At 33.1% G+C, this 16050-nt stretch overlaps 2 protein-coding genes across 2 annotated transcripts; both read left to right on the top strand.

Moving 5' to 3' along the window:
• The first annotated feature begins 5729 nt into the window (after positions 1-5729).
• Positions 5730-7399, top strand: LOC21399639 (protein DOWNSTREAM OF FLC). The gene is made up of 2 exons (XM_024161776.1): positions 5730-5883; positions 7059-7399. The coding sequence occupies exons 1-2, from the start codon at positions 5730-5732 to the stop codon at positions 7397-7399; spliced, it is 495 nt and encodes a 164-aa protein (XP_024017544.1).
• Positions 7400-12117: 4718 nt separating this feature from the next.
• Positions 12118-15409, top strand: LOC21399638 (2,3-bisphosphoglycerate-dependent phosphoglycerate mutase). The gene is made up of 8 exons (XM_024161775.1): positions 12118-12379; positions 12536-12759; positions 13035-13153; positions 13231-13387; positions 13511-13612; positions 13942-14061; positions 14718-14779; positions 15354-15409. The coding sequence occupies exons 1-7, from the start codon at positions 12118-12120 to the stop codon at positions 14760-14762; spliced, it is 1029 nt and encodes a 342-aa protein (XP_024017543.1). The 3' UTR covers positions 14763-14779; positions 15354-15409.
• The last annotated feature ends 641 nt before the right edge of the window (positions 15410-16050 follow it).

Genomic DNA, 16050 nt, shown 5'->3' with positions numbered 1-16050 from the left:
GAGAGAGATATTGTTATAAAAATATATATATATATATATATATATATATATATACATATCCATATATATATATATATATATTGACTCTAATACTTTATCATTACAGCAATTCTATGTTATATAGATCTTATAGAATTACTTAACTAACTTCATGCTCTGTAGAGTTCTCTTCTAACTTCTTGCAATATCTGTAGGACTTATAACGAATTCTGAATCAGTTACAACAGCCTCCTAACAAATCTCAATAGCCCCTCTCAAACTCATGTGTGGTGGAACTACAGTGAGCTTGTTCTTCAGAAAATGAAATCTAGGAGCTGCAAGAGCTATTGTGAATATTGTCAACTGTTTGATCAGAAAAGAGAACGTGTTGAACCATGGTATGTCTATAAAATGGATTTATTTTCGCTCCTTATTTGACTTTTAGTTTAGTTTCGTCTTATTTAAGAGAAAGAAGAAAATAGGTTAAGACTTGAGATAAATTAAAATTAATAAGTTAATAGTTTACATAAGTTAATAAATATGCTAAATTACTGTTTTCGTCCATAACTTGTCTGGTTATGAATCATAACTTGACAAGTTATTGTCCATAAATTATCTGGTTATGAATCATAACTTGACAAGTTTGTTCATAACTTATCTAGTTATGAACCATAACTTGACAAGTTATGACCTATTAATTTCTATAACTAAAAATTTACCTATATACTTTCTTAAACTTTTCATATTGGCATATTTCTTACTATTTTTGCTTATTTTATTTAGGTTTTCCCCTCTAATTAATTATTTTATCCTTATAATTTTTTTTTACTTGAATATTTGTGTAGGTAAATTAGGTATAAGGTGAAATATGGAAAAATTGAAGCTTGATTGGGATTAAAGAGATCAAAAAATGAATAAATTCAGGTCTCGTTTATCTCACTAATTTAAAATTTTAATTATAATTATATTTTTTTATTATAATAAAAAATTCTCACATAAAATTATATTTAAACTTAAAATAAAAATTCAAATATGGAAATGTGATATCAGAATTAAAACAGTTCCAAACTCTCACCACAAGTAGGCGTTTGTAGCAACTGTAACGCGCGAACCCAGCCGTCCGATGGACTTCAATCTCGCCACGCCACTCTCCTTTATAGCCTGTTCAAGCCTCTGCAGCGACAGCGTCTCACAAATGGAATTCCGCCACGCGTCGCTTGCAGCCTTCCTCTTTAGTCAGCGTGCCGGATCCCATGTTCCGCGCTTCTTGTTTTCTCGCGTGCGCCCTCAGCTCGTGTATTGCTTTCCTTCCGCCCAGTCAATTTTTTTCCATTTGGCAGCCTGCGTCAGTAGGCCCTAAATGCTCTCGTTTTACTTTCTTGCGACGTGGAATTTAGGGCTTTATATATCTTCCAGCCACAATGGGGGATTTTCAAGACTCCGTTTCTTCATCTACACAGCCTTCCTCTTTAGTTTTAGTTGGGATTTTTGTTTTCAATAGTTCTTGGGGAGATATTAGAGTTGTTTGGTTCATGGATACTTCAAAGAACATAGTTTGAACTAAAATTTAAGTGTTTGTTCTTTTGCATGAATTGAATTGTGTATGTGAAAGAAAAATACTGTAATAAAAAAATTAAATTTAAATTTTTATGAGAGAAATACTGTAACAATATAACTTAAGTCATAAAATGAACATACCCTAAATTTTTATAAGAAAAATATTGTAGCAGAACCATTTAAATCATGGTTCAAACCCCTCCACCAAACATACTCATTATGTTGAAGATCAAGAAGAAGAGATTAAAAATTTGGGAGTCACACTTGGAGAATTGTGACACCTCCCTGGGTTTTTCTTTTTAAATATTCCATCTTTAATTTTTGTAATTTAAGAAGGTTCCAACCTTTAATTTTTATTGATTTATTTTTATTTATGGAGTAGTTGTTTATCTAGAGCTAAATGTAGGCGGATTATGATTGTTTAGATTTTTTTATTAATTCTTGTTTTATTCTTAAATATATTGAGTATTTCAATTTATACTTAATGCTTGTGTTTTTCCTGATCATACAATTGCATGATTTGGTATTTGATTTGAGACTGAAAAGTGATAATTGAATTCATCCAGGATTGAAATACCATGAGATAATTGTCATAGGATAGAGATATTTATGAACCTTGTGCAGTGTTTATGAATTTCTTGCTCTTAATGAATTTTGTTAGTTTTAGATTTTTGACAGAGATGTAGAATTTGCTAGTTGAAATATTTTATTAATGCTTGAGAAAGATTAATGAATAAATTAGAGAAATTCTCTGTCAGGATAGGAAATAGACATGAATTAATTTAAATTGGAATTTTCATATATGATTAATTTTGGTGAGTTGTAAACCTAAGGAATATAGGATATTTATTTTATTTTTATTATTTTTAGTTTAATTTTAGTCGTTTGAATAATCTTTGGGTTACCGACTTCGGTACTTAATTGAATTAATGCAATTCTCGTGAGAACCCACTTCTCTATTACTTGTCACGACATCGTGCGCTTGTGATTTTCTTGTGATTTTCGGCAACAACCACAAGTTGCTTGTTGAAAATCTTATCGCAAACAAGTACAAATCAAGTTCAACATGCTTTGTGAGAGCATGAAGAACAGCCAAAGCAACAATACTAAGATCGTCAACCCAAAGAACAGGAGGCCTAGGTAGAACAACTTTTAAATCAGCTAAAAAATATTGGAACCAGACAACATCAGAGACAACATGAGCAAGAGTTCGATACTCAGCTTCAGTACTATACTGCAAGACAAAGTACATTGCTTCTTAGCGCTCCAAGTAACAAGATTGTCGCCAAGAAAGAAAAACACAAGAGCCAGAAGTAGATTGACGATCATTGGAATTAGAGGCCCAATCAGTATCTGAATAACCAACCAAAGAAATTTCAAGAGAATATATCCATGAGTTGCAATACATGAGAAAGTGTGCCTTTGAGATAGAGCAGGATTCTTTTTTACAGCCTTCCAGTGAGTAGACAAAGGATGCTGCATGAACTAAAAGGCTCAATTTATACTAAAAGCAATCTCAAGCCTATTGTAGACACCTACAATACTTCCACATAAAGAAGGATTATCAATATCATCACCGTAAGACGTAGACAGTTGCTCACTAGCAAGTAGGGGTGAAAAAAAAACCGACGAACCCAATTAACCAACATAACCCAACCCATTTTAACGCGAACCCGACTAAACGGATTAAGAGTTCAATCCAACTCACCTAACCCGACTATTAATTGAGTGGGTTTGGGTTGAGTTTTTCTTAACCCAAATTAGAACCCACCAAATCTATTTATCTATATAAATAAATATTTTCCTACCTCATAATAATATATAATTTTTGTCTCATATTTTACATTATTTACTTGACAACATATCATGTTTTACATTAAATGAGTTTTTATTATTGTTTGTTTGCTAGTTTATAACTTATATATTTGAACTTGATTGCATATATTTTATTTTTATATTAGTTTATAACTTATGTGATAATTTTAGAGTTTTATAAAACTAATATTATGATGAAAGTTAGCTTTTTTTTATACATTTCTTATTTTGGGTTGAATGATTAGCTTTATTTATTTTTTATTTCTTTATTATGTTCAACCTGATGAACCCACTTAAATTTTAATTGGGTGGGTTGATTTTAAATTTTGAGTTGATTAGGTGTGTTAAATTAATTGAAATCAACCGATCCAAACTTAATTAGATGGGTTGAAAAATCTCAAAAATCTACCCAACCCACCCGATGTTCACCCTTAATGTAAACCATCTGAAATTCTGCTGCACTTCAATTCCAAGAAAAAGGAACAATATATATCATCAGTTTTAACAGAATGAGGTTGAACCAATAGAGGAAATATTCAGATCTTCACCATTTCCTATCTGCACTTTATCATGACCACAATACTCTGAACCAAAAATTCAGAAATTAGCCAGCTCATTTGTAATGTGGTTCGTAGCACCAGAGTCAGAGAACCAGTTTGGATCAGCTGCAATTTCTGGACTTGCAACAGGAGAACGGTAAGGCTTGCTTGCCGAGGCAAGATTAGCAGTGTATTGTCCAAAACTATGACTAGAATTTACATTATTTCCACTGTTTTGATTAACTGGAATTAAAATAGCAATAGTCTAATATCTTTACTAAGACTCTCAAATGACTTGTCTAAGACCATTTGGTCTGGTGGCATCAGGCATTTGGATATGGTGAAACCGCCTTTAAAAAAAAAGAGAGAAAGAAAGTTAATCAAAAGGCTTCGAAAAGTGAATAAAGTTTGAATTAAAGTAGATAAGATTATAAACACTATTTGTTTGCACAGTTTAAAGTATTGAAAATGTTTTCTTTATTACTTTTTTTAAGGTAGTATATATTTTTTTTAATCAAAGATGTGATTTCTCTCTCCTTTTTCGAGAAGAGAAGTTTAATTCTGATGCTATGAAGCTGTAAGAGTGTGTGAGTTTGCGTGTTTTGTCATTTTTGAATTTGACCTAGATCTTTTTATCAGTAATGCACATGTGTTGCTCAAAAGTTAAACTGATCAGATGCCCACAATTTAAGGTAATTAGAAATAAGTATCAAAACCATTAAATGAGGATACGCTAGATACGATGATTTTGTCCTTGAGATCCATGACATGCATTAAAAGTCTCCAATCTTAGCCTCTCTCCGTAAGAAAAAAAAAAAAAAAAAAACCCCATCTCTCCTTTCCTTTTCATATGATTCCGCTTCCTTCAAGCTAGGTCTCCTACATGCCAATCTTAGAAAGATCCATGAGAAAATATCTTATAATTTGGTAGTGACTTGAGGATCTATTTTTTTTTTTTTCAAATAAGAATCTATTAAAACCCCAAGCAAACACTTATCACATAAAAAAAAAAAAAAAAAAAAAAAAAAAAAAAAAAAAAAAACACACACACACACACACATATTTCACTACATACTTCTGAGAGAAAAATGAGATTCTTGCCAAATCCGAGTTTGCTGCTCCAACCATTACCAAACTAATAACTATTTCATTTAGTACTTCAAGTGCTTCTCTTTCGTATAATGTAAATACCAAGGGCCATATGTACGAAATGATTCTCAGTAAACATTATGCACCCAATATTTGATATATATATATATATGTATAAATATGTAATAATTTATATATAATATTATGTAACGGTATAAAGGGTCATCTATATATATATATATATATATATATATATATGTCTATATATAACTTAAATTACGACGTAGATGTAGCAAAATATTGGTTCAACATGAGACCCACAATTATGGACCATTTTGATTAGGCAATGCAAGCTAGGTAAATAGCATCGATCTCTCAATTGTTACCAACACAAATAATTAATGAGAAGCTGATATTAAATACAAAAACAAACTGTGTGTCAAAACTGCCTAGCTCATGAAATATGAACAGTATGTTAGATCAAGTGGACTTTATGTTTCACTTCGTGCAATTAATGGAGAATACAGAAAACAAATTAAATCATAAATGAGCCGTAGGAGGCGCTTTGTTGAACGTGACTGACCACCGACTAATAGAGAAGAAGAAGCCTAGTCCGTAGTCCCTCACTTTTAAAATCCAATTTTTGGGTTATAAATTACAATTCAGTTGAGGACTTCATTTAGTCTCTTCCTTTCTTCTTATTTTTGTTGAACAGTTTTAACAGTTCTTTTTCATTATCCACCATTTGCCATGGCTAGGCTTTTGCTGTTGTTCGCCCTCTGCGTGCTCCCTGCGCTCGTTGGCGCACATCTCCCCGTCGGCACGCCCTTCCACATCATCGGCCGCGTTTACTGTGACACTTGCCATGCCGGCTTCGAGACCACTGCTACCTATTACATTCCCGGTATTCTTTCTTTACACACACTAGTACTTAACTTCCATTTATATACACATATTATACACACATATATATATATATGTCGCCTTCCCTTTTTACTTCTTACTAATATACAACTACATTGTTCATCAAACACTTGTTATGTTGTTGTGTGTTCATTAGTGTTACACATAATAAAATATAAGCCTCAATGCAGATTTTTTTTTTTAAGGGACAATGCATGTTTTACTGATTATGTATTTTAATTAGAAGTGCTTCCAAATAACAGAAATATTAGACGGATGACATTATGACTTAATTACATAAAACACATTAGTTTTCCCATTCATATATAATACCGAGCTAGTATCAATATTCCTAGATTCCTGGATGCTTTTAATTAGAAAATTAATTTCTGAATTATAACCAATCATCGTTGTTGATCCATAATGTTTCCGCATAATTTTACATAGAGCCATTAATGTATTACAAGAATATTACTTGGAGAAGCAACATTTTTATGCTAAATATTGTGTACCACTTATGTTTGACGCTTAATTACAAGTCACAAAGTAGTAAGGCACAGAACCCCCTGTTTTAAAAATGGGACTTAGGTTCGATTGGTAGAGTTTTTACTTGTGTTTTTAGTACGTAGAATAAGAGAAGTAAAAGTTGTGACTCTTCAAAACAATTGTTAAAAATTTTTAGCAATAAAAAATGTTATGATGAGGATTATAATGTCTCAAATGAAGTTAGGATAAAAGTTTTAAAGTCTATTCAGAAGAGTTGTTTTTAAAAATTACATTTTTAAAACCCTTTAGAGAGCCAAAGGTCTTCTAATAAATCATCCAAACACTTTAAGAAGTAGTTTATAGACTTAGAAAGCCAAAAGCAGTTTTTAAAAAGCTCTGCCAAATACATCCTTAATTCATGCGGCTTAAAATTTTCACATTGTGCTTAAAGATTTCTTGCTTGTTTGATTTGAGGGTTCAAATTAGGTTAATTTAAAATTTTTTATAAGAGAAAACACTGTTCAACTTAAAACTAGGATGATTTGAACTCTCAATTTAAACATGCATTCATGCACTACTTCTCACCTAGCTAGCTTCATTATTTTTTAATCATGAAATACCATCCATAGTATTTTGCCCTGCGCTTAAATTGCTGCCAACTTGAAACAAAATTCTATATGGTTTTATTAGGTGCAAAGGTGAGACTTGACTGCTTAGACAGGGAAACCTTAGAGCTCAGATACAGCTCGCACGCAGTGACTGACTCAACCGGAACATACAACATCAAGGTTGAAGACGACCATGAGGACCAGATCTGCGAGTGCGTGCTGGAGAGCAGTCCGATCGCCGCCTGCGAAATGCCCGATCCGGGACGCAGCCGCGCCAGCGCCTTGCTGACACGCTACATGAACGGGGTCGTCAACAACAAGCACATTGTCAACAACATGGGGTTCTTGTTGGAGAAGCCCTTGGCTGAGTGTGAGCAAGTGCTTAAGCGGTACTTCCCTGATGATGATGAGGATGATGAGTAATAATAAATCTTGCTAATGATCAGTAATAATAAATTGATACTTATTGTAAAAGGATCACTAGCTCTTTATTTTTGGTTTATTGGGTGCCATTTTTTCCCTTCTTTTTTCTTTTTAGGTACGTGCCTCTCGTACTTAATTTTATGTGGCTTTTAACAGTCTGTACTAGAACAAAGTGTTAGACATGATAGTAGTTTCGGATCTATGAGATTTGGTGATCACTTGAACTACTTAATTGTGGCTTTCCAAAGTTTAGTTTGCTGCTCGAATCATTAATTAAGAAACACTAGTAAGTAAAAATATTAGATGATACAATTTTTATAAAAAAAAAAAAAATGCAGTACTATTAGATAATACTAATTTTTGTCTCCGCAAAAAAAATGATTTTTTTTTTTTTTTTTTCGAAAAGGAAACCTATGGCGGTGATTAGAACTATACCAAAATAGAAAAAAAAAAATACAAAATTATAAAGTCTACGACTATACATTATTGGTACGATAGTTTTTTTTACCCAAATAACCCTCTTCTAAATTATTAGAATTTACAGTCCTCTTCCAAATTATTGCAATTTACAGTCTCAATAGTTATGTACTAAAGATCTTTTTGTACTAGCTTCTTTAGCAATGGTTACAGTCCTCTGGTGTTTCATCTCTTTTGAAAACACAAGTGTTCTCTATTTATTAACCCTCAGATATGTATTAAATCTTATTAAAAGTCAAATTAAATTAAAAAAATAATACAGATACGACAGCTAATAAACAGGAAACACCGATATTTTCAAAAAAGAAATAACACCATAAAAATTCTCTTTTAACTATTCTTAACATACGATGAGGGAAACAGTGTGAGCTCGAATGAAAAGCTCAATGGACAACAATGTTTACCGAGCTCTAGAAACAGACATCAAAATAGGTGAACTGAAAATCGAACACAAATTTGACTTTTTAACATATCCTTTACAATCGATGGAAGCATCTATTGGTCAACCAATATCGAGAATCCCATAGCAGTAAGGCCAAAAAAAAAAAAAAAACAGTTAAGAAACAAATCAATAGACAAAAAACAGAGACAAACACACAATAAGCGAGATATACATAAAAGAAAAAAAGAAAAGTTGAGTTAAAAGCACTGTCATTACTAACTCAAACTAATCGAAATAGAATGGATAAAATACTCACAAGCAACAATGGCACAGCTTTCAGCAGTGAAACAACAAGAAAAGGTTTAAAAAGCACGTCAACGTGTGCCACCGAACCAAAGCACGTGCACGACATGCACATCCAAACTAAGCTGCTAGCAGAACACTTCCATCACCATTAGCTGTAGCAAATAACCAAGAAAGATACCAGATGGGAGTAGGATGGTAGAGAGCGACGTGGTTGACACGACACCCAAAAAACAACCCCCAACCTGCCTCATTTCGTCTTAGATTCGACCCTGGTGCTCATGGATGAAAATGCCTGCAACGTTGTCGACATTTCCAAGAGATTGTATATATTTTGAAGTTTCGACGTAGATAAAGAGAGGTAAAGATATTTATCTTGGAGTATTGTAAAATGTCTACAATATCCAAAAATATTTACAATATTGGTGAATATTCATGAAAATCCAGAATATTTTTTAAAATGTCCACAAAATATCCAAAAACACCAGGAAAATTTTCTTTTACTGCACGTGAATCAATTTCCTAGTAAATCTTAGGGCTTGTTCTTTTGGAGTTTAACTTGAGTATAATTCTTGAGTTGAATTTGAGTTATAACTTGAGTTGAACTTGTAACTTGAGTTTGTGTACATTTGAGTTATGATTTGAGATAAGAATCTTTTTGAGTTTGTGTTTGAGTGAGTCAAAACTTGAATTTGTATTTAAATAGTATTTTAATAAAAACTCAATGCTGATGAAAAATTCTAATTGGGTATATGGGTCGGGTTTTATTCGTCTTTTCGTTGTCAACGCATAGAAAAAAAATCATCTCAATCAGAATTAAAACGAAAAAGTTATAGCATTTTTATGAATAGAAAAAAATACTGTTCCTTAATTTGAGTTCGAGTTTATGAACTCGAGTTGAAGGGGAAACTTGAACTCGAGTTTTAGTTCTAAACTCGAGTTTGAACTCGAATTTAAACTCGAGTTTAAACTTAAAAGAACATGAACTCAAATAAAATTGTAACTCGAATTGTCTTTTTTTAAATTTTTTACTCAAAAGAACGAGGCCTTATATTCTCATAGTAATGTGTGTTATTTTTTGTTATTAAAGTAGTTCAAATTAAGAAATATTGATTGTTTTTCATTTTGTAGGATTTCAATAAAAGATTTTTATGTTTTCTTAAGATATCCATTTTTTTCAATATATTCGTCAATATTGATATTTCCGTTGACATTATCTGCATAGCAAAACCAACTCGAGAACCCCATCCTTATCGACATTTTCATCCTTCTTGCGCCTTGCAACAACGAACATTGTCAGAACCCCCTTTTTCTAAAGAATTTGTAAAGAACATTAAGAAGAGAACCAAAAATATCTAACAACTAAAAAGAAAGGAGAGAGAAATTCACACATGTCTTAACGCAAGGATAACAAATTCAGATCCGCCATAACTAGATTCGCCACTACTAATATGACTCTTGTTCGTTCTACAAACTTAATCCGTTTGGTTAGAAGATTCGTTCTCTGGTTCGAATCATAGTTCATAGTTCACTACAGTATTTTTCCTCACAAAAAATGGTTCTAATCTCATTTCACCGATTCGAGTTTTCAGTTTTAAATTTCTACAGTAAAAAACTCTCAGAAAATGTCACATCTAATTTTTTCTGTTACAGTGAAAAGTTCTCAAAAAATATCATATCTCAACTTGAATTGAAAACTCAAATCTACAAAGTGAACGAGACCTTAATTTCAAGAAAAACAATAAAGTATTGGTACGACAACCTATGTGGTGGGTACAACAGCTAAAATACTTTTTATTTTATTTTCCTCTCAGGATAGGTTCACAGTTTGATGTTTTATAGGCCCCCTTTAAGTCTTTATCAAGTCAATACATTATGCGACGTTGGGCTTGTGGTTTAGTGGAAGGGAAAAGCCTTTAAGTAAAATTGAATCCGCTAATTATTGTTTTATTAGCGGACACTTGAATTTATGCTATATATAATGGGGGACGGGATTGCATCAATATTCATCCCTTTCTATAATAAAAAGAGGATAGATTGTTAAAAATTAGCACAAACTAATCCACCTCCAATGCTCCTAGGATAGGAGCATTGGAGGTGGATTATTTTGTGCTAATAGCCATTCTCGTCTAACCTAATCATCGTGTTGGCTTCCCTCGCCTAGCCTAACCACACATAGTTGGCCTTCTCACCCAGATACGCCCCACGATAGCCTCCCTCACCTTACCCAGTCCTCGTCGCTTCGCGCCTTGTCCCGGCCTCGCCGCAATGCTCCTCGTGCCGCACTAGGGATTAACTTCAAGTATTAGATAAGGGTTACAATTAGGTTTCTATGCTTTGTTGCAATAAGGGTTGTAGGCTTGAACTAACGTGTTAGATACAAAAAAGCAGACAAGAATAATGATAATGATGATTAATCCAAAATAGTATTTGTTAATTATGATACCAAACTATTTCATAATGCTTATAGGATTCATTTGAAACTATTATATGATCTCTTCAGTTTATGAACAACCCCTTAATTCTTTTTTCTTTTTCCTAGTCATAACTTATATAATTTTTTTAATAATAGCCATTTAAGAAAAAAGATTAAGTTTGAAAGCATAATATAATAAACCTTTTTTTTTTTTTTTGCTAATCAAAATACTAAACTAATTTAACAAGCGCAAATGATTAATTCCAAAAAAAAAAAATTTAATTACTCGAAGAAAAGATTCTAAAAAAGATACTAAAAAAAAAAGCATATGCTGTTGGGAAAAAATAGAAAATATTACTTTTAACTTATTAAAGCGACATGTTACGACGTCGTTTGGACGTGCAAGTTTTGTGTTCCCCCGCTAAATTTGTACAAACGCAGCCACCTTTCTGGCATCGACCTTTTTGATCTCTCCAAATTTTTGATCGATTTTACTTTCTCGCTTACCAAACACCCCAAATCTTTTTATTTTTTTCTTCGAATATTTCCTTCTCTCTCTCTCTCTCTCTCTCTCTCTCTCTCTCTCTCTAATCTCTATACTTCAAGCGCATCTGATATCAATGTGAGTTTCACACTATTTCTCTCTTTATTTGTTGTCTGTTTTTTTTTTTTAATTTCTTTTAGGATTTTGGGATGAATTTGTTATTATTATTTTTGTACATTCCCTGTTAATCGGAATTAGTGTTTTTTCTTTGTGCGTTTTTATTTCTGGGTTTTGTTTTTCCCTTTTTTTCTTTGGTCTCAAATTTTATTTTAATGCACAGTGCATAAAAAGACTGAAAGTTCTGGACCTGGTTTCCGTGGAAAGGAGTGAGAAATTTTGATTCACATTGCTCATAGTGATTTAAATTTTATGAAAAAGAAAATACGAAGTTGGGTTTCTTTTACGTGTAAAATACCATTAATGTAGTGTTACTCCGTTGGCTAATTCACGGGCATTATCATGTCTTCAGCTCTCTGCCCTTTTTGAGTTTCAAAAATTGGACAAAAAAGTCAGTTATTGTATTTATTCTTTTGATTATGGAAGGTGTATTTGGCTTACTTTTCTTCTGGTTTTCGATGCTTCATTGGATTAATAGAATGAACGCAGCTGTTCTGCACCAATCTGTTGGGGGCATTCAGCATTGTGGTTGTGACAATAGTTTGGGGTCTATAAAGGGATCAAGGATTTCCTCTTTGAGATTTTTCTCAAAGCGTTTTGAAGCTGGCGTCGGAGGGAATTGCAATTCTAGACCGTTTGGATTGCGTATTATTCGCACTTCGGCTTCTCATTCTTTGGTGGTGGATGAGACTGCTACATCTGACTTAGGTGACAGTACCAAGGATTCTCTTAAAACGTCAGGTTTGTGTGCGTTCGTGCATTTGGTGCATTAGATTTCCATATGATCATTGATTATGGGATGAAGAGACAGATTTTGGGAACTGTTAATTGTTTGTCTAGGAAGTTGGGTTTTCTGTATTAAGTATTGAATGTTGATCCCGTAGTCTTTATTGGTAGGGGAAGCTGCATTGATATTAATTCGGCATGGTGAGTCTTTGTGGAATGAGAAGAACTTGTTCACTGGTTGCGTTGATGTGCCTTTGACAAAGAGAGGCGTAGATGAAGCAATCGAGGCTGGTAAAAGAATTAGCAGCATACCAGTAGATTTGATATATACATCTTCCCTGATTCGCGCACAGATGACAGCTATGCTTGCGATGACTCAGCACCGCCGCAAGAAGGTAACTTCGCTTATGCTTTTAGAATTTGTTGTTTTATTCGATGACATATCTGGTAATTTAAATTGCTTAGTTTTCTAACTAAACAAGTTGTTGTTATTCAACTTTTCAAATTTGGAAGAAAATTTGATATGTTTAACCAAATCATGCTTCCTAGGTGCCTATTATCGACATATCTGGTAATTTAAATTGCTTAGTTTTCTAACTAAACAAGTTGTTATTCAACTTTTCAAATTTGGAAGAAAATTTGATATGTTTAACCAAATCATGCTTCCTAGGTGCCTATTATTATCCACAGAGAGAATGAACAAGCCGAAAGTTGGACTCAAATTTACAGTGAAGAGACCAATAACCAATCAATTCCAGTTATAACATCCTGGCAATTGAATGAGAGAATGTATTTCTCTTTTACTCGCATCTGTATTGTACTCTTGATATTTGAAGACATATAAACTACTAGATGCATTCTTTCAGGTATGGAGAATTACAGGGTCTTAATAAGCAGGAGACAGCTGAAAAATACGGTAAGGAGCAAGTGCACGAGTGGCGTAGAAGTTATGATATTCCTCCCCCAAAAGGCGAGAGCTTGGAAATGTGTTCAGAAAGAGCTGTTTCCTATTTCATTGAACATGTAAGCATGCCCAGGCTATTCTTGGTATCCAATATTTACATATTATGATTCAATTATATGTTTTCGGGTTAAAACCGTCTTAATCTTGTTGTGTTCAGATTTTGAAAAGAAAGTGTTTTGCAGATTGAACCGCATCTTCAATCCGGAAAGCATGTGATGGTGGCTGCTCATGGGAATTCATTGAGATCTATAATTATGTATCTTGACAGATTAACTACTCAGGAGGTAGCAAACTGTATTCTGCCTCGTTCATTTTACCGATTCGAATTTTCAGTTTTAAGTTTCTATAGTAAAAAGCACTTAGAAAATGTCACATCTAACTTCTTCTGCTACAATAAAAAGCTTTCATTCTGCCTCGTTCATTTTACCGATTCGAATTTTCAGTTTTAAGTTTCTACAGTAAAAAGCACTTAGAAAATGTCACATTTAACTTTTTCTGCTACAATAAAAAGCTCTTAGAAAATTTCACATCTCAGCTTGAATTGAAAACTCGAATTGCTTGCTACTAAGTAATGTCCATTATAACAAATAGTTTTCAATTTTCTGGAAAACAGGTTATTAGCTTAGAGTTATCCACTGGGATCCCCCTTCTCTACATATACAAAGACAGGAAATATATGAATAGGGGAAGTCCTGTAGGACCAACAGAGGCCGGTGTATATGCTTATACAGATGTACGGATTCTTTGCTCAAATCTTACCGGTCTTCTGAGTTTTCATATTTCACCTTTTGCGTAAGGCTTTCAATGCTTGCTAATTTTATGTAAACCTTATTTTATACTGCTAGCAAATGCGGTCCAAGATTTTATTGTATTTTGTGTTTCAAGAGGGCTGTGGTTAGCTGTGGTCTCATATACAGTGCTTGAGATTTTAGTTATCTCATGCTAGTAATGATGATTTAGCCTTGATTAAAAAAAAATTAAAAAAAGAAAGAAAATAAGAAACGATGATTCTGGGTAGAGGATGCATGGACTAACACATTATAGTCTATCCCAAGGCCGGATGTATGGTTGACTCCATTTTCTTACAGAACAACAAGTTGTTATTCTCTCTTTAATTCTTTCTGTTCAATTTGATAAATTGTGATTGTTTCTCACTGTATGAAAATTGCTGATATTTGGACTTATCCCCCATAACCTGAGGTTCAGAGGTTTGTCTCTGAGGCACTGGGTAGTACTTTTGCACATGATCATTGCTTAATACAACTGGGAATTGCTTATGCCTTTTTTTTATCCAATTTATCCTCTTCTTTTTTTTTTTTTTAATGTGAGTGCATAATTATCGACATGTCGATGTATTTTAACAGTTGATTGTCGTTTCTGTAATTGCAGAGTCTAGCTCTTTACAGGCAAGAATTGGATGAAATGTTGCATTGAACTTTTTAATAAAAGAAGTAAGCCCTTTATTATGTTATCTGCTCACAACATTCTACAATGATTGGATGCTAAATTGCTAATAAACCCAATGCTTACTATTTAGTTTATTCTGATTTTGTTTCACATTTTAAGTCTTTTATTTATGTTTGACCTTGCTTAATACTTGCATGATTCCAATAGATGGTGTCCTCATCCTCTTTTTGGCGACCCATATTTGATAACTTAAGCTTCAAGCTTGGCCATTCCAAGGACCTTCACTATTGGCCCGGTCCCGTCCCAGCCAGCCTGAGTGTTCGGACCAGGCCAGGCCTATACTTTAGGCCCAAAAGTATTATGAAGTGCCCTTTGTTATTTTTGAAATTTTTTCTTATAAAGTTCCGGCCCGGACCGATGCTCATTGGGCTTTAGGCAGAGCTAGGCCAACCCATCCTTGTGCCGCTCGTTTGGGCAATCTGAATTTTCACCTCTATAGACTACAATGATAACATGTTTCATTTCCTTCAAGCTCAATAGCACCCTTAGTTTTTCCTTTGCAATAAACTAATAGCATCTTTTAAATTGTTTTTTAAAAGTGTTTCTTGTTTGCTGCAGGAAAACCTGATTTAACTTTCTCAAGTTGCTTAGCGTGCATATCTACAGAGACTAATTGCTAGAGTTTTAGTGTAACAAAATTGAAAAGGAAAAAGGAGGGGAAGCGTCACATCACTGCCTTACAATTTTGACAATATTGGGTTTGAAGAGTCACAATGTGAAGATTGCGGAAGCCATATTTTTAGATTTTTTTTTTTGGCCTTTCTTGACAAGAATATTGGTAGGCAATAACTGGAAGTCGATATATGGTATGAGGAACTTTATTTACTCTTTTTTTAGTAAATATTATTTTGTGAACTTGCATTAAAGTCCACTATTGAACAGAAAAAAATATAGTTATCTATCTTTATTCTGTCAGGAATTATTGACGCTTTTAAAGTAATGTTAAATGGCTTAATGCCCCGTGAGAGGGCCTATGAGGTTTTCATACCACACAGTATGCTGGAAGTGGCTGATTGAAATTGGACTTTCACTTAGTAACTTTTTGCCGTGTTTAGAGTTATTTTTGTTTTTATTTTTCACATTTTTTAAAAAAAAATGAAAATGATTTTAAATTAGCGTTTAGTACAATTAAAGATAAAAAATAAAAATAAAAATAAATTTTTATTTTAGTATAAAATGAGAGAGAAATGAAAAATAATTTTTAATTATTTTTCATTTTTTATTTTCATTTTTTCCTCTCTTAAGCAAAGAGAGA

Source organism: Morus notabilis, unplaced genomic scaffold, assembly GCF_000414095.1.
Source record: "Morus notabilis unplaced genomic scaffold, ASM41409v2 Scaffold841, whole genome shotgun sequence".
Lineage (NCBI taxonomy): Eukaryota > Viridiplantae > Streptophyta > Magnoliopsida > Rosales > Moraceae > Morus > Morus notabilis.
The sequence above is the reverse complement of the archived record's forward strand: the minus strand, read 5'-3'. Positions and strand labels throughout refer to the sequence as shown.